The sequence below is a fragment of the Papaver somniferum genome, chromosome 5 (genome assembly GCF_003573695.1).
Source record: "Papaver somniferum cultivar HN1 chromosome 5, ASM357369v1, whole genome shotgun sequence".
NCBI lineage: Eukaryota > Viridiplantae > Streptophyta > Magnoliopsida > Ranunculales > Papaveraceae > Papaver > Papaver somniferum.
In genome coordinates this window covers 19,916,353-19,935,919 of record NC_039362.1, presented here as the reverse complement: position 1 = coordinate 19,935,919, position 19,567 = coordinate 19,916,353, and the positions used below count along the sequence as shown (strand labels likewise).

The 19,567-nt window shown below is 36.1% G+C and overlaps 1 protein-coding gene and 1 long non-coding RNA gene across 4 annotated transcripts; both read right to left on the bottom strand.

Annotated features, from left to right (window-relative positions):
* Positions 1-4,033: 4,033 nt before the first annotated feature.
* LOC113281104 lies at positions 4,034-7,057 on the bottom strand. 3 transcript variants are annotated; one of them, XR_003325908.1, is made up of 7 exons: positions 6,780-7,057; positions 6,500-6,586; positions 5,873-6,026; positions 5,545-5,649; positions 5,264-5,352; positions 5,003-5,086; positions 4,034-4,563 (listed from the first exon to the last, which is right to left on the bottom strand). It is a non-coding gene; the product is annotated as an uncharacterized LOC113281104 (long non-coding RNA). The 3 variants fall into 3 exon arrangements; XR_003325909.1 differs by lacking the exon at positions 6,500-6,586 and having other exon boundaries at positions 5,226-5,352; XR_003325907.1 differs by lacking the exon at positions 6,500-6,586.
* Positions 7,058-12,390: 5,333 nt separating this feature from the next.
* LOC113281103 lies at positions 12,391-15,610 on the bottom strand. Its single transcript, XM_026529749.1, has 7 exons — positions 15,105-15,610; positions 14,491-14,653; positions 14,156-14,353; positions 13,832-14,077; positions 13,450-13,600; positions 13,056-13,284; positions 12,391-12,957 (listed from the first exon to the last, which is right to left on the bottom strand). Exons 1-7 carry the CDS (start codon positions 15,427-15,429, stop codon positions 12,596-12,598), a joined length of 1,674 nt encoding a protein of 557 aa, XP_026385534.1. The 5' UTR covers positions 15,430-15,610; the 3' UTR covers positions 12,391-12,595.
* Between the last annotated feature and the right edge of the window lie 3,957 nt (positions 15,611-19,567).

The window sequence follows — 19,567 nt, the reverse complement described above, 5'->3', positions numbered from 1 at the left end:
AACGAAATTGCCCGTTTCTGCATGGGGGCACGCTATTCTACATGCCGCGTCCTTAGTTCGGCTTCGGCCCACTGCAAATTATCAATACTTTCCCTTACAACTTGTTTTGGGCCATCAACCATATGTTTCACATCTGCGTGTATTTGGTTGTTGTGTATATATGCCCGTTGCACCTCCACAACGCACCAAATTTGGCCCGCAACGTAGAAAAGGTATATATGTTGGTTTTGACCCACCATCTATTATTAGATATCTTGTGCCTTTGACTGGTGATATATTCACAGCCCGTTTTGCTGATTGTCATTTTGATAAGACAATTTTCCCACCATTAGGGGGGGAATTTAAGCCGCCAGAAGAACGGAGTAAGCTTTCTTGGTATGTACCTACTCTGTCTCATCTTGACCCTCGCACAAATCAATCAGAAATTGAAGTGCAAAAGATTATCCATCTTCTAAACATTTCCGATCAAATGCTATATGCATTTGTTAATACGGAAAGAGTAACTAAATCATACATATCCGCTAAAAATGTCCTAGCACATACTAATGTCCCAGTTTGACAATTTGTGGTTGTTCCAGCAAATGAGTCGTCTAAGGTACGCCTGAATCGTGGACGCCCCATTGGTTCAAAAGATTTTGTTCCTAGAAAAAGGAAAAGCCAACCAGAATCGACAAAAGATAGTGCTCAAAAGGAGACTATAAATGAACGATCCTCATGTCCAAACTTACTACCTCCAGTCCAAGAAAATGCCCCTGAAAGGGAACTGGTACCAGGAAATGAAGAAATTTCCATAAATTTTGCATGCAAGAAAGAAATGTGGGATCTTAACAAGGTTCTTGTCGATGATAAATTTTCGTTTACAGTAGCTACTGAGATTGCTATGGATAAAGATGACTGTGAGCCACAATCCATAGAAGAATGTCGTTAAAGACATGATTTTCCAAAATGGAAGGGCGCCATTAAAGCAGAATTAGCCTCTCTCACTAACCGCAATGTTTTAGGATTTGCAGTCCTAACACCTAAAAATGTGAACCCAGTTGGTTGCAAATGGATGTTCGTAAGAAAACGTAATGAGAGAAATGAAGTTGTTCGCTATAAAGCGAGACTTGTGGCACAAGGTTTCTTGCATAGACCTAGGATTGACTACAAAGAAACATATTCTCATGTTATGGATGCTATTACGTTCCGATACTTGATTGGTACGGCAGACTCTGAAGGACTTGATATGCATTTGATGGATGTGGTTACAACATATCTGTATGGAAAACTGGATACAGATATACATATGAAAATCCCGGAAGGATTTACATTGTCTGTAAACAAACCACGCCATATGTATTCACTTAAACTTAACAGAGATTTATATGGATTAAAGCAATGTGGAAGAATGTGGTATAATCGTCTAAGTGAATATTTGATAACTAAGGGATATGTGAGTGATCCTATTTTCCCATGTGTCTTTATAAAGAAGACCACAATAGGATTTGTTATATAGTTGTATACGTTGATGATATTAACTTAGTTGGAACTCCCGAAGAACTCCTAAAGGAAATTGAATGCTTAAAAGGAGAATTTGAGATTCAAGATCTTGGAAAAAAAAAGTTTTGTCTCGTCTTGCAGGTCGAGCACTATCCGAGTGGCATACTTTTTCACCAGAAGATGTACACTGAGAAACTTTCAAAACGTTTCAATATGGATAAATCTTATCCGCTTAGCACTCCCATGGTATTAAGATCTCTTGACACTAAAAATGACCCTTTTCGCCCGAAGGAAGAAAATAAAATTCTTCTTGGTCCAGAAGTACCATATTTGAGTACAATTGTGCACTATTGTATCTTGCACAATATACTAGACCTCACATTTTTTTTGCAGTTAATTTGTTAGCAAGATTCAGCTCTGTTCCAATGAAAAGATATTGGGCCGGTGTAAAACATATCTTTCGATATCTTCAGGGTACTGCAGACATGGGATTGTTTTACTCAAATAATGTATCCCATTCTTCGCAGTTAAAGGGGTATACATATGCAAGTTATCTTTCCGATCCTCACAAAGCCATTTCTCAAACTGGATATGTGTTTACAAGTGGTGGTACTGCAATTTCTTGGAAATCGTGTAAGCAGAGGTTTTTAGCTACCTCCTCCAACCACTCCGAAATTATCGCCCTCCATGAAGCTAGCGGAGAATGTGTACGAAGATAATACAACATGTATCTCACAGATCAAAGAAGGTTACATCAAGGGTGATCGGATAAAGCATATTTCACCAAAAATGTTTTACTCACATTATCTAGAACAAGAATAAAGAGATATGTATCCAGAAGATACAGTCGTGTGAAAACTATGCAGATTTATTCACCAAGTCTTTACCGACAACAGTCTTCAGGAAGCTAGTCTATGGAATCGTAATGCGGCATCTGTATAAGCAGTAAACTCTGTGCAGTTTTGATCAGGAGGAGTTAATCTTGGATTTAGACACGTTGTACTCTTTTCCTTCATCATGGTTTTGTGCCTTTGAGATTTTTCCTTGTCAAGATTTTTAACGAGGCAATTTGTTCATAACCATTTCTTGGCATTGTACTCTTTTTCCTTCGTTCATGTTTTCCCACTGGATTTTTCCCTGGCAAGATTTTAACGAGGCAATGATAGAAAATGGTAGATATCCGAGGGGAGTATTAAATAAGTTAGTGGCTATCCTAAACAACCTGCATGTCATTTATGCATGAGGTGTTAGTAAAAGTGACTATCCAAAAACAACCTGCATGTCATTTATACATGAGGTGTTAATGATTTCACTTTCATTTCTATCGGTATACTTGTTGCGTGCTGTATGCATGTAGTAAATGTTTAATTACCCGACACCACCAACAAGTGCGCGTGATGAGATGAATCCTTTGCGAACACTATAAATACACTTGAGGGTTGTAACCAAAATGTATTCCATTTTCTTAAAGTTTATAAGAAATCTCTCTTACTCTCTCATATACTCATATACTCTCTGTTATTAATTACTTGAGGTTAATTAGTAAGCCATCAGCTCTTTGCAGTATAATTAGTAACTTAATTACAACAAAAAAGAATTTTAAAATTTTTGTGACTTATTTTTATTTTCAGTACCGCCAAAATTTTAGAAATTAAAGTTGCTAGTGTCTTGCCCGTGCGTTGCACGGGGCTAAGTTTTTTGTATTATTATTTGTGCTCAGAATGTAGAGACGGGCTCCTCATATTGTGGGAAAATGTAGTATTAGCAAACGCAAAGTATTAAATTATCGGGCTGCATTTTTTGGGATGAATAATCTTCGGCAAGTTTACTCCACATTTTTATTTTAGACTTATCGGAAATCGGTTTCTATGAATATGCTTAGTACACCCATTCCATAATAGCAAATCTTGAATAAAATTCCTGGCAACATTTCCAGCTTTTTTTTTATTTATTTCCAGCTTCTTCTCCGCTTGGTATTTCAGCTTTAATTACCTTATTAGATAATGTTTTTATCAAAAGTGGGATTCTGTTAGGCACACTGAAAGTTATCTTTCTAGTAACTACAGTTATCGTGCCTACTTCTTGCCTAAAAACATGTCCTAGTACATTCTCCTACTCCAAACTGTTTAAAAATCCTTTAGTATAATCAAAGAAACCTTGACTCCCCGCACCTATGCTTATGTACTCGCGTTTTGCAATGGGCTCTTCAAAGTCTAGGTGTTACTGTTATCGATAAATGAAGTTGAGAAGAAAAGGATACTATATAACTTTTATCTTTAAGCCAAATATGTCCAGTATGAGAGGTTTATGTTATGACTGCAATTAGGTATTTATCAAGGTAGTGGTTACGTTTACAATTAGGACTCTAGTTGAAGATATGGATTCATAGTTGTCATATTTATGTTTTTGTAATAAAATTTATTTATGGATCGGTTCATAGTTGGTATCAGATAACTTAGATCATCGGTGAAAGTGGATCATTGGGTACCCGATCTTCAGTATAAGTCCACTTAACCAAATGAAGCTGGGTCAATTACTAATGTGCAGGAGTTGGTAGAGAAGGACTAAAACATCTGAGATATAACATTTTGGTGCTTGGCATTGCGACTAACGTGATATGATTATTTTACAATACCAACTTGTGTTCCTCTTAACTGAATATGTTGCTTGACGCAATTGTTAGTGATTTTCTGAATAACCTGTATCAGTTTTTGGAAGTTTAGAAGCACAGCTATGGTGTCCAATATATGTCTTTTTGATCTTTATTCATCTTCATCACTATCCTCAACCAACAGCGACATTCCGTCATCACTATCTTCAAGACTTGAACCAACAACGGCCTTTCATCACTACCTAATAAGAAACTGATCTTATTAGGTACCTTATTGTTCCAGATTCCCCTTGTGCGAAGTTAAGGCTGAATATAATAAATTAGTGTAGAAGGAACCTTAAGCAGAGAGGGTTCATCACTCCATCTTCTAATGTGTAGATTCCAGCTGGCCATGTTACCTTGAGATAAAATATGAGATGAAAGAACCTATTTTGTTGATTCTGAAACTGCAACTTTACTAACTCAAGAGTTTACTGCATGTACATGAAAAAATTGATGATTTCGATTAGTCCATAAACAAAAGAAATTTAATGAATTAGGTTTGCACAGTTGAAATAATTAAACAACAGGAATTAAATTTACTATCCGCTGAACTCACCGTACAGAACCCCAATTAGTCCATATTTAAATCAGTGTAATATATTAAGATAATAGCTCAAAAAATCTATAAATTATTAACAGATATTGCAGAAGCTTCTAAAATGGAACCGTCATGCAATAAGAGGTCTCGACCTAGCAAATAGACTGAGGGAGAGGAAATAGGTATACACTTTTCAACACAACAGTGCCAACATTTTTCATATCTCAACCAAAAATAGGACATATACCATCTCATATTGGTCTTACAAATGCTCATATGTAGGCGGTTCAAAAGTGCATAAGACAAAGGCAAAGGAACAACAAAGAATATACCTAACGCTCTACTAAAATCCTTTTAAAGGATAATCCCAATATTTTCCTGCATCTGTCTCGCCATGCTACACAAACCCAGTGAACCTATAAAAAGGAATCAATGCTCAAACGTTAGACCCCAGTTAGTATTTTCAATACTTCATAGAAACTAACCACGCATGATGTCTCTTTTCAAAAAAATAGTAAAACACTTCTTGCCACATAAAGGAGTAATTCGTCTAACCTATTCATGTTCAAGGCTACAGTTTGAAGAAGTCTGACCTCGTCAAGTTTTACTAAAACAGATCCTTAGGTGAATTATCAATGTTCATCTAATGTTGGTGACATCTTCTTCCCGTAGATGCGAAGTACTGAAAAGACAGCAAAGAATATCATGAGAAGATTAAAATCATCTCAGAAAATCTCAAAACCATATACATACTAATAATTTGTGTACTATGAACTATGAAGATGTCAGAAAGCAAGAAGAATCTGTTTATGCAAGACTCAACAGAGAAAGGATGTAGAAATGCCTCATGCAATACTATGCAATCCAACTTTACCTTAGGTGAGTCTCTCTGTTCTTCCTAAACCGTAGATTGATATCCATTTTATGCACATAAAAAAAACGCAACAACGACCACAAATTCAACAAATTAGAGAACAACCTAAACAAAAAAGGGTAAATTCCAGTAAATTATCATATGATTCAAGAACGAAAAGTAAAATATATATAGTAAAAATAAAGCAAATGGTAAAAAAACAACTTAAGTTAAACTGGAATGAGATCAAGTTTGAAGATTATCTTTCCAGAAATTGAAAATTAGGATGTAGTGTAAATTAGAAATCTTTCACATTCAACCACAGGAAAATATAGAAGAGGACACTTACCTTATTTATGGACCAAGAATCAGTAACTCATTGTAACCATAGTGAGAATTGAGGGCATTCGACCCCATTTAATCCGGATCAATACATTCTTGTACTTCTGGCATGTTTTCCACTATAGTCCACCATTAGCAGCAGCACTGGCAAGATATCTTGCCTGCACAAAGAAGTTGCAAAATAGAATTAAGAAAAGATGAATACAACAAATCCCAGTAAACAAAAAGTGAAAATTTCATTAATCCAAATGGAATTCAGAATTTTCTGGATATAAATTATCCCATCCATCATGAAAACGAATTGCAATAACTTGCAAATCAGTTATACTTGCCACAACACAATAGAATTTGTATTCAACTGTAAATGAACATTAGTTTCTACAAAAATGGTACCAATAAATCGATCTAAATTAACATATTGGTACATGAAAACTTGTCCCTTTGTTTGAACCTAATATAACATTGAGTCTATTAATAATCATACACTGATCAGAAAGGGATAATTTAAAAATAAACGAATAGCAAACCCGCACAGGAAATGATAATACTTTGACTCAATATTAACTATGACTGATAATTTGATTCTGATAACACAATCTACAGAAACAAAATTAGGATAAAAGCAAAAGACTACCTATTTTGATACATTATTTTTGTTATGCTTCAGAATCTGCCATTCCGTTTTACATACAGAAAACACAATACGTGATCAAGTAACCACCTGATAAAAAGAAGACGTGATCATACGGGACGTTCAAAAAGATACGAAAGTGAATATGAAGACCAAAGTAAAGTGAGATAAGAATCCCATTTGAATCTACCACTTCCAAAACAAAAATAAAAAAGATAGAAACCCATTTGAATCTACCGTTCTCAAATACAAAATTAAACTAAAGTTTCGATTGATAGATTACCTTGACTAATAGATGCCCTGGGAGTATACATAATCTCGCCGTTTTTTGACCATTTTCTCGATAGTTTCAGTAGGGTTTTCGACAATTTTCAGTATTAGGAGGCAAGAGAGGATAGGGAAGGGATGAGAAGAGAATTAGGGTTTGGTAAAGTTTTAGCCGTGATGAGCAGGAAAAATGGCCAAATAAATCGGAAACTCTTGATTTCTATCGGTAGGGGACTGGAGCTCTAGAATTCAAGTTTTTGGCCTAACTTTGGATGAGAGACCAGCAAATTGTACTCAAATTATATACTCCATCCGTCTATGAAGGGATAGGTGTTTTCACACATATTAAAATAAAAGAAAGAGATTATTTTTTTTTTTCAAATGTGCCCTCATTAATAATTCTAAAAATATTAAAATCTTTAATTTTTAATTCCTAGATTTTAGAGTAAATTTAGAATCTAATGAATTGTTTAAGAATTTTATTTTGGAAAATTGGACTTACCCAATACTTTGTATTTGTATATGATTTCAAGATAGGGATAAATCAGGAAGATTTAGGGTAAAAAGAACCTTTCCCTTCATCTAAAAGGGGACGGAATACAATCTGAAAAATATGCCGCCAAGACATCACCGAATTAGCATTCGAACGGCTAAAATTCGTCCACGTCATACTATATCAACGTGCCGCCGACAAAATTCCTAAAGTAAAGGCACATGCTATTTTAGTATGATGTCATACTCCTTGTAGATTCCAACAAAGAGGAAGCTTCCTAATAAGAGATTGCCTACATGATATTTGTGTCATTACATGTACCTCTTTTCACCATCTTGCCATTGACGGGCATTCTACCGGTCTACACATTGGAAGCTGCTAATGGATAAATGTATCTTCGGGGGTGGAGCCAAAAAATTTGTCATGGGGTGCAAAATTTGCTATGGTTTGCTAAAAAAATAAAAATAAATAAAATTAGGGGATGCAAAAATAGGTTTAGATATTGATTTTTTTTTATTGGGCCTAAAATAGGTTTTGGAACCAGCTGGGCAGGGAATGCAACTGCACATCTTTGCAATGGGCTGGCTCCACCCTGTGTGTTTTTCATTTGAAAGAAAATGCGGGAAGAGAAATAAAAAGTAGAAGGAAAAAGACCCACCTCAATTTTTTACCATCCTATGCTCGAGTAAATGTCGGGGCATAATTCTTTACAAGAGAATATTCTGAGGATCATCTCTAATTTGCCTAGAATTATTTTTTTTTTGTCTTTTCCATGTCTTTTTCATCTTATAATGTGAACATAGAAAAAAATAAACTCAGCGTTTGTCCGCGATATCAGCTGCATAAAATCATTATAATTATTCTAAACAAGTTTTTCTTGAAAAAACAAATTGTTATCTAAGTTGTGTAGGTTTCGTGCAAACTCTTCGGGTTATTAACTGATCAAGTTATTTCGTATGCTAAATTTTTTATCTCCCTTTACATAGCTGTAAAAAAAATAAAGAGAAATAAAATGACAAGTTTGAAATATTAAAGTGAAAACTCTTAAGAATTCTCGTGATTCAAAAACTCATTTTCGAAACATAGGTTATTTAATAAGTAATATGGTCCTAACTTGGATGAGTGGAAATCCTCTGAACTAGAAAAACATTTGTTTAACGAGGTTATTTATTTATTTATCAGTAAACAAATATTTACTCATGTAATTTCATTTCATCTTATTACCTGATGTCATCTCTAATTTATGTTATAGAAATGTGATAGGCATATGACATATCTTGAACTATGAATCCTAACGACAACGATGCAGTTATGGAAACACCTACCTATGAAGAAAGTATCGAGTCTTTAACAAATATGATAATGATCTTGAACCAAATATTATGTAGTAGCGTCACATCAAATGTGTCATATCAAACGAGGACTTTTAAGCAGTACTCATCATAAAAAATTTACTTTTTACAACACAAAGCAAAAAAATTGCAGAAAATGTGTGTGCACTACATAAAATTAACGGCATGGTGCATTTTGGTTTAGGTGGAAGAAAAAAACAACAACTTTACATGCATTTTTCGAGAAGAAATAACTTCTTGTACGAACATTGTTGAATACATGAAATATTTTAGTCTATTACGTAGTATAATTTTTGTATAGAATTTAGTGATTATTTATTTATGTTTTCATAGGCCAGTAGGAAGTCAATTTTTTTATTCATTAATACAAGAAGCGAGATTATTCATTTAGCCCTTTTACATCGGAGAATATTATTTATTTGACGAGGTTATTCATTTATGAAATATTCGTTTATCGAGGTTAGGTTGTATCTACAAAGCTTATCAAAATTCTAGTGCTAAAAATATTTAATCATTTATCAAATTATTCGCCGGGTTAGAGTTAATTATTAAGTACACGATCATAATTTAACCTATACAAGTTAAAACCTGGTAGATCAAAAGGAAAGGAAGACTTCTAAATTACTTTAACCAATGTAATTTAGACTCTAAAAACAATACCCAGTTTTTGGTTATCCGGAAAAGTTGCATGTGGTTACTACATTCTTTTATTTCACATGACTTATTTTATAAAAATGAAAATTTTGTTTAGTATCTCAAAAGTTGAAATTCTTATCTATACTCATCATGTAAGAAGGGAAGATTCGTTAACATGGTTATTCTTATAAAATTAAATATTTTTTCTTTTTTTTTATTTAATTACGGGGACCATAATTAATATGTTTGGTAAGGTGGTTATGTTCCTATATATTTGACAACAATTTGAGACTATAACACTACCATCTAGCATTTTAAAAATCAATTTATCAAAAATTAACAGTTAAAATAATATTGGTTAGTGGTGAAGTTTAGAATCTCATAACACACTAAATTTGGTAAGAATATAAGAGGACAAACTTATCTAAACGAACATTTAAAATTAAGATTGGTTAGCTTGATGAGGTTTGAATTTCCAGAATGCACTAATATTGAAATCTAGGACTATAACACTGATAATCTAGCACTTCAAAAATCAATGAGTTAATTTTTTTAAATTGGTTGTTCTTTCTCGCAATGGTTTGTAAGGGTTCTTGGTATTTAGTAGCTTGAGTCAAAGAGAATCAATGACTTCTATCATCAGCTCTGCATTATAACTTTGTTTTGAGTCACTTAAATCTCAACCAGGTTATACCTTAACGACCCAAATCGCATTAGCCAAAATTCCGTTATCTTCTATTGATGTGCCATCTAGTTCATGTGTTTAGCCTTTTAATGTGATGCACCTTATCAATGCTTTCTAGTCCATGTCTTGATTGGAATTTTTTTTTTTGAGACTTTTATTATTTCAGTACAAATAATGAGGTTATATAGTACTTACTGCTAGGTCCTAGCCGATATATTTTTCTAATTCTAACCAAATTGTCCTACTAATCCCACAGAAGTCGCAACACCTCTGACCAATCGATTAAATCTGCATTAGTATTCTAGTTCATATGATCCTTGAATTAATCTTTTTGAAAATAGGGTCCTACGTTTGTTGATATGTACGTAAATCAATATGGGTTCATGTACTTGAGCAGTTGGGATTAAAGGGAAGCCATTAATTAGATTAAGTTAATTTTGATGGTAATGATGTTGATGCACAGATTCATTTGGAAATTCTATGATGAGATTAAATACTGATATACTCTGTTGGTCATGAAGATTCTAATTGAGTAATAATAATATAACTGAAGATTTTATCTTTTCTTTTATATAATTTTGTCCCTAAATGTGGAGAAAAAGAGGATGGTTTTGTTTATCTTATATTCAGGGATTATGATAAAATTTAACTGTCTTGTACATTAATCTCATATGCGCGTATTGCTTTTGAGGAATTATTTTCATTTTAATATGCACAAAGAAAAGATAGATTAATCTTTTTATTTAGGTCGTCTTGGAATTTTGCTTGAATGAAATGTTCGTTCACAAACAGGTGTTTCAAACTTTAAGTATCTATACGATGGCATGAGATCTCATTAGGGGTTAAGGGAGTCGGCATTCATATTGTTAACAGGGTAAATGGTGGTGGTGGAATTGTTTTTTTTTTTTTGGGTAGTGGATGTGTCTTCTATTCGATCGTGTATTCAGCAGGGATAATCTGGTCCGAGTTAGAAAAATATATCGACCAGGACCTAGTTAACGAGTCAACTACGATTTTTGCACTCCTCGAATCCTTAATTGCTTTCCCTCTAACAAAAGTCTTACTCAATCCTGGAAAAAATAGCATTGTTTGATTGTTAGAAATGATGAACACTTTTAGAAAATATGTAACGAACCTGGAAACTATAACAATCCTTAAACGCGTTCGGCGAATCTGAAAAATGATATAGAAAGTTAACATGCCTACATGTAAAAGGCAATTTTTAGAAACATAAACCAGTGTTGACTAACACAAATGAAGAATAAATTATTGTTGCCTAACGCAAACGAAAGAACTACCAGTAAGGATACTTTAGAAAATGTTTAAAAACTGGGGTAGGTTTTCAAGTCGGATTTCCAAATCCGAACACTTTTCAAAATACTCATCTTTCTTTTGCGCAAGAAACGAAGGCAAAAGAAAGAGTTTGACTGAGCCAAACAATTGTCGTAGAAAATGGAGTAGGAAAAAAAAAAGACTGAGCCAATTGAGATTCACATAAATCATGTTGAAATGAATAAGAAAAAAGGGACAAACAATATTGGACCAGGGACCACTTGATAAGAATGGGCATGAAAACTGGTTAATATATTAGCATGATACATGAAATGATATATTGAGGTTAGTATGGACCCAGATAGCTACTTTTGTTGAGTATCCTAACTGTCAATATTGTTGCCGCCACAAATCTATGGGTACTGTACGGCCCTTGTCAGTAGCCCGCTAAATACGGTAGACTTGTACCTTTCAACTACCGCCACCGCCAAAGGCAACGACAAGACTCCTCTAATTCCCTTTTCACACCCACAAAACCGTGGTCTACAAACATTATCGGTTGTTTGTAGACCCCCACTTGCCAATCGAGCTATTTTCCGGAGGAAAGTAGGAACAAAAATGCTTTCATATTCTAGCTGTCATTTTTGCATATCCTATCAGTGCTAGAGCCACCATCACATAGAGACCGCATATTAGTTGCTATTTCATTGGAACTCGTGAGAGAGTTTTTTGCAACAATTTCCCAGGTACTTTGTCCGGGCCGTGAGAAGGGAAAACAGATTGGTAAAGCCAAAAATGGAAACAACCGAACCAAAATTAGCTCAAATTAACATCGCTGCCTCCTGGGCTATATGATGCATGAACATTGGCAGCAGGAAGAACATGGCCTTCCAGTTATTCCACCCCAGAAGAAGCAGAAGCAGTCAAGGCAACTTGGTGGGTAAAAGAAAAAGCATTAGACTATCTCCTCATGCACTACCCTATATGGGAATATCCGGGAAGTCCCCAACCCAATTTGGGGTAGTGCCCAGATCAGTTTTTTTTTCTTTTTTTGTTCACCAGTGCTGCAAAGTTTAGGCTAAACTATATTTCTATTTTACCAAGTAAAACCCATTTGGCGAATTCAAAAATGGAATTTTACAATCTTCCAACAGGATTACAGGAATATTGATTCAGATTACAGGCCATGGAAGCCAATCACCAAAAGGAAACTTCCAATAATTTCATCACAGAAAATGGGTTGGAACACCAAAACTTCGCCAAGCTGACGGCTGGCTAAAATACAGGCCAAAACTTGACAACTCCCCCCACACACATTTGGGAACAGTTGAAGTCCATCTTTAACAAATACATAAAAGGAAAATGAAATGCTACAGAAGGATGAAACAATTTAATCAACAGCCAGTGCCTTGACATTTGCGAAAGACTGGAAGTGTTTTCAGAACATCTTTCTTCAATTTACAGAAAGAATGAAGATGGGTCTCGTTAACTTCACCGAGACTTGTCAGTTGGACCCCAAATGATTCCAACTTACGGATATCTCGTAAAAGCGGTGATTGCAGATCCCCATCCCACCATCCCGGGGGTAAAAGTGGAGTAGATGCACACTGGCCAGGCTGATGACGGCAACTTAATGGACCTGCAAATCGATTCCAGACATGTCCCCACCCTACCTGATTCCTCAACCCTTCCGACAACAAACTACTTTGGAAGCTGCTTAAGAAAGAAAAGCTTGAATTGCTAGAAGAGTTTTCATCTGTTGGGGGAAAAGATAAGAAGACAACAGAATCAATTGTACTTTCACACTACAAATTTAATTGACATGCAGAAAAGATCATTAAATAGAAAATATACCAAGCTGTTGTGCCGCTGCCAACCCTGCAATTAGTTGAGCATAGGTGGTCCCAACCCGCCTATGGGCACCCGAAATAACAGCATGTTTTGCACGGGAGGCTAGAAAGAAGTCCACAAAGGCAACCCACCTAGGTGCCGGACCCCAATCCTTCACTCTGAATTCTAATTGATGGCCTCCATTTTTGTTAGAGATATCCCCTTTGAATGATTCATAATCAAAATGAAGAACCTGGGGAGTACGACAGAAGGGATGAACACATGAACGAAGAAAACCTTAACAACATCAGATAAACAGGTCGACTGGGATCCAAAAGCAGAGATTTTACCCAAAAACTGAGTACAAGGAACTGCATGATCATGCAAACTGCCTGACTTATTTTATTTGGTTACTAACCTCTGCAAACTCCCGAAGCATGGGTGTAATATCTTTAATTAGAGATGGTGTATCTGAAACCAAAACGATACGGGGTCTTCCCACCTTGGACTCATAACTGCGGACAGCTTTCTGTATGCAGCTCAGTGCTGCTTGAAGTGCTCTCACTGACCTGAAATCGGGAAATATTACAGCTGTCTTCTTGATTGCAATAAGAACTAGAGGAATTTCAGTTTGACCACTATGTTGACAGTTGACAGACAACAGATTTGCACGTTTATCATTTTGATCCATTATTTAATATATTGTTTGGATGGTAAGTTAATTATTCACGCCAAATCCTGTTCAATATTAGTCGTACAGGATTTGCTTCAAAAAGAGGAAAATCTGAAAATCTTATTACCTATTTGAAAGCATGCGCATGTGCAAAACAATATCAGGATCCGGACCACCACCAAGAACCCAGTTCACTGCTTCCTCAACATTTTTGGTAGGAGAAATGATAACTCTCATCAACTCTCCAAATACATTTGGCCTGGATCGAAGATATCCCGGCTGCCCAAATAATTCAACAGCTGCATTCCGCATCTGAGGGTGTATGTTCTTTAAGAAAAACTGAGCACCCACTGCATCAGTTGTACCTTGAAACCTGTCATGGGAAAAATTCAATACCGAATTGATATTACTGAACCTCATCACAACTAAGTTTCTATACATACTTGCTTACCAGATGATTGGATGCTTCCAGTCCCTCCAATTGCTGCACAGAACATTCGTTTCTGCAGGTTTCTCAAAATCATCAGTTCTGATGAGGAGTTTTCCATGCTTAGTCGTGCAATTATTCTGTCTCCAGAGATGTTTTACTTCTTTTAAAGTAAATGAGACGTCGGAATAAGATATGTGCTCTCCAAATGGAAAGTTGCCCCTGAATCATGCAAGTAAAACGAAGTTTCAATACAATGTAACTGGGTTCCCCATATAGAATAAAATTTTCATCACGACATACGTATGAAATTTCATTTAAAACACAAAATAGAAAGGCTTGAGAGAGAACCAATATGCCTGGTTTGCCCGATAATCAATGACCGGTTCAACATGATACTCAACGCTGCCCCTGTTAATATCTTGTACATTTCATTTCCAAATCCTGCTTCTGATGCTTTTCCCAGAACAAATCCTTGCTTACAGAATTCCTCCGGAGGAAGCTCACGTACTCTTGTAGGCCCTAACAGTATTCAAAATTAACATGTGAAAATCCGACGGCAGCCTCTATCTCATTAGGATTCCAGCAGACTAGACAAATACACACTATAAACCAGTACATGATGATCATCACTCAAGCCTCCCGATGACAGACTACAGGTACCACACTACACTAGACATTTCAATTTATTAACTGCCACATTTTCTACTCTTGATACTAAGCCACATTTCATCCTAACAAGTTTCACACTGTCTCGATTCGCTCCAAACATAGTAATGTACTCTATAATTCTAACTACAATACTGGCAATACTGCTGTAAAGATATTAGGCAGGCGCATCCAACATCATAATTACTACCCTAGAAGTACTACAATGTTAGATATGATATACAGTATGCGTAAAGAGATTCAAATCAAACCAATATGCTAAATTTATCGTAAAGAAATGCAAATCAAACTAATCAATGCTTACCGTTTAATAAAAAATGATATTGAATCATTTGTCTCACTCTAAGGCTTTCTTTTTCATGTCCATCGCCAGCAAAACTCTCTCCCATCTCTTCGACCGTCGCGCACTTACCCGATTCACCATCCGATTCTTGATTATATTTATTCTGCTCCACTTGCTCATCACTATTAAGCTCATTAGGAAATGTAAGTGAAGTAGAAAAAGGAGGAGGTTGATCAATAGACCTTAAAGTTAAAACCAATAATCCAAACCCAGTAATGATTCCACAGACTAAAAGAAACCCATGTTCACACAGTCTTCTCCTCCTAGATCCTATGTTATACCTCATTTTTTTTCTAAATCAAGATTTTGAAGAGATGGATAGATCTACCTTTACATCATTATTATTAGTATCGGAACCTCCACTCAAGGAACTATTAAAATGAAATTTCAGAGCTTTTTGGAAATTTCTGCAAAAAAAAAAGAAATTCAGAAGAAGAGAGTTTAACCCTAGCTAGAAAGATGCAAAACAGAAGAGGAAAAAGTGCTGAAAAGTGAGGACGATAGTTTCAGAGTTTTTATTTGGAAAAACAGTTAAAAACTTTAGTACGGAACCTGTGCTTTGCCCCAGCAACGTGGTAAATTTAGCTCGAATGAACTTTACCAAAGGTCGGCATCCTCATGTGGTGATAGATTATTATTACTGGAATGGTTCCTATGGGAACGATAACGTTCAAATGACCAAATTTGTTCAACCAGGTGGGTGGTCTAATCCAGTTTGCCACTGTTCAGTAGAATGTCGTGCGGTGCAGCTTAATACCAGCAACACAGCCGTTGTTTTACGGATGTAGATATCGAGTCGCCCGACTCAACATCTGTAGACAACGACTCCGTTTTTACTCCTTATAAAATTAATCTCTATAAATTCATCTCATTTTCAACATTTCATCTTACATATCTTCACTTTCTTCTGAAATTTTTCTTCTCACTACTTTTAATGTTCACCTGGTTTACAGAAAGGTTATGAGAGTTCTTGGAGGAAGTATAAAGAATAAAAGAAATTTAAAGGGTCGAGAATTACACACGGCTCATGCAACACAAAATGTTGAAAAGGATCGTTCATATAAGTTTGAAAATCATAGACTAGTGTCAGGTTTGGATCTGCCCACATCATGTTTCAAGGCATCGAGAAAGATCGGTAACAAATCGCAGATTGAGAAGTCAAAATTGCAATACGAGCTGGCAATAAAAAGTTGAAAGGTAATGGATCACACTATTTGGCGTTGTAGTTACCTAAAATCTGAGAAAGGATAGAAGTGGGATTCTAGGGTTCTGAAAGTGAGTTAGGGAGGTTGAACACGAACAATCTTCGCCTAAACCACGCACAGTGGCCGTTCAAAGGTTGCTTCAGTCACGAGGAAGAGGCTTAGGGATGGTCTTAGGGAGGGAAGCAGATGAAGAGAGAGATCAAAGAATTTTAGGGTTTGAAGAAGAATTGCTCTGATAGTTTATGAGAAAGATGTGTTAGCTTGGAGAAATAGAGGACTACTTATAGCTGAACTCTCTAATCTCAGGTCGGTGAAGATATGCATTTTACTTCTGTGTGGAGCACTTCTCCCGTCTCTTTAAGAATAGATAGAGATAAACTAGGTTGAGTTTATCTCTTTATTCCACCTCCTTTACTCTCTTCTACGGTAAGAAATAGGTCGGGTGTTTCTCACATGTGTTGTAGACCGCCAGATCAGAACCCTAATTGAGAAAGAGGCCTGAGGCCTAGATGAGGCTTGTGCCCAAGTCTTATACTTGCATAAGACTTTCCAGATGAGATGTTTCAGCTCGAATGAGGCCATACGAGATTTGGATGACGATTATGGAGCTGTCTGAGATTTGGTTGACGTTTCTGGAGCTCTCAGAGATTTGGACGAAATATTTGAGACCATCAGAGATTTGGCTGACGGGTTTGAGGCCATCAGATTTGGATGAATGGTTTGAGGACGTCAGATATTTGGCTGACGGGTTTGGGACCGTCTGATGTTTGGCTGACAGGTTTGAGACCGTCTGATATTTAGCCAACATGTTTGAGACTGTCTGATATTTGGCCAACGAGATGAAGTATGTTTGAGACTTGGCCAACATGATGGAATCTCTCCGAAGTTAGCTGGGACATGTTTGAGAGAGAAAAAAAGGCTTGCACGCCTAATAATGTCTGTGCGAGACTTCAGCTCACTTGTCTTTGACCTGCGTATCTTGCAGAGATGTGCTAGGAATCAATTGTGTCCATATTTATAGGGCCGACATGACCAGTATATCTCGGAAGAATGTTCTATGAACATGTCGAAACGGCCCAGAGGCAGAATAACCAGCGTATCTCGTGGGGGTGTCCTAAGAATTATTCAGAAACCTCAGTAAGTTGAGTTAGATCCTAGAGTATACATGTCTAGTCCATCTCACGATGATGTACTAGGAATCAGTCCTTTATCGCAAATAGGATGAGTCATGCTTACAGGAGACATGTATGTCTCCGCTCTGGGTCATAAGTCTTCCAGGGATGTTTTTACGCATCCACAAAGCCTACATGACCAGCAGTATCTCGTTGAGGATGTATACTAAGAATCATAGCATCACAATCAGCTGCCTTCCGCGAAGACATGCTGGAATTGTGGTTGTTCTAGTTCATAAGTCTGCCAGGGACGTTTTACGCTCTACAAAACCTACGTGACCAGCAGTATCTCGCGAGGATGTGCGGTAGGAATCACGACATCACGACCAGCAGTGTCTCGCGGGGACGTATATTATAAATCATGGCTAGGGGTGCCTTGAGGGCCAATGTCTTAATCTCTCCCGTGAAAGTTGAGTTTGTCCTATGGTCTTGAAATGACACTTTTTCCCCTTATCCAAATTTCACCATCCACATGTGTCTAAAAGTTTTTTTTAAAGCTCAACATGAATTTAACCAATGTGGAAATATATGATGAACTCGAAAAAGTATTTGTTATGGTTATTCGGTCAATTATTCTTTCCTAACTCAACTAGTGTTGCAAAGATTGGTTGGCTTGAAACATTACATGATCTGCATGCGACTCCATATTATGATTTCGATTCTGTAGTTTCAGTAAAAAATTTCCTAACCTTTGATACAACAAGTATAGGAAAGATAAAACTTTGATGTTTTATGGGCATCATAGAGGTAAATGTTGAAATTAAAATGTCCCAATTGAGTATTTTAATTTAAAAAACATGGTAATATTTTAATTTAGGAATTTATTTCCGGCATTGATGGTAAACCTACTTCCGAGTTTTCCAACCAAAACTTATTAACAACCAAAAAAGAAGTTCTACTTATACACAAAACTTCAAAGACAATTGAGCTAAAGAGCAATTTGACGATAGAGTTATACACGTTATTGCTATTACGTATCAACTAATGACAAGAAGCTCCAAGAATGTTATTTTTCATCCTTACCAAGATTTTGAAAAGTTTGAAGTCTTAGAGCGCAATAAATTTTTGTTTATTCACTATCTAGAGTCATTTTATTCAGTCAGTCATCGAGTAAAGGTTGTCCGTATTTAGGAAAGACCTTTTTACCAGTTAAAGAGTATTTTTGCAGATTGGGTAAGATATGAGTAAAATGTAATGCCACGCATTACTGAAAATCAGTATATTGAATGGTACAACAAATTTGGAAAGCCAATGATTGGTGTGACAATGCACATCTAAGGGTGTGATATGTCAGCATTGGCGTGTCTCGGTCGTGATAAATCAAATATTCCTAACAAGCCTCCTGCAGAAGAACTATGCTCAATGAAGTATCCTGCAGATGCAGCTTATTCATCGTCTTCATCAAGTTTTCCAGATATACAATTTAAGTTTCTCAAGTTATGGAATATACCTATCCTTATTACAACGTAGATGTTATTGTAGACGAATTGAGGGCTCAACGTAATGATCGTTGGTGGGTAAATCAGCAAGTGACGGCTTTGCACATACATGAAGTTAATAAATTGAGGGCAGAAATCATGATGTTCGTATTGAGATCATCAATTCCGGATACTTTTGTTGGTGCAACTTGCGGTGCCGGAAATCACGTAACTCATGGTACGAGAATGCAAATGAAATACAAGAAAATGAGGTAGAGACAACTACGTGTATTTTAACATGGGACAAGATCATTAAGAGGAGGATTTAATCTCTCGAACCCGAAATAGTCTTATCATCCTGGGCCTCCACATCCTTTCAAATCAACTTTACACATTTCTCATCTACTTTTCAACATTTTTCTTCTCCTTTTAAAACTTATGGAGGAGGGAGCATGACTACTTTGTAAAATTTATTAGTTGTTGGATATATTCCGGGACTTTTCCCATGGAACCAGAATGATGGCCAATAGTAAAATGTATTTTTAATATTTCTAGTTTACTTTCTACTATCAATGAATGAATGTACTCCTAATTACTACTTTGTTTTGAAATCAAAGTATCCATTATAT

Excerpts from the sequence above, each read along its gene's own strand:
- LOC113281103 (XM_026529749.1), bottom strand. The coding sequence starts at position 15,429 with ATGAGGTATAACATAGGATCTAGGAGGAGAAGACTGTGTGAACATGGG. Across the intron at positions 14,354-14,490 it reads TTGATTATCGGGCAAACCAG|GGGCAACTTTCCATTTGGAG; the intron begins GCATATTGGTTC and ends TGCATGATTCAG. Across the intron at positions 14,078-14,155 it reads TGGAAGCATCCAATCATCTG|GTTTCAAGGTACAACTGATG; the intron begins GTAAGCAAGTAT and ends TTCCCATGACAG.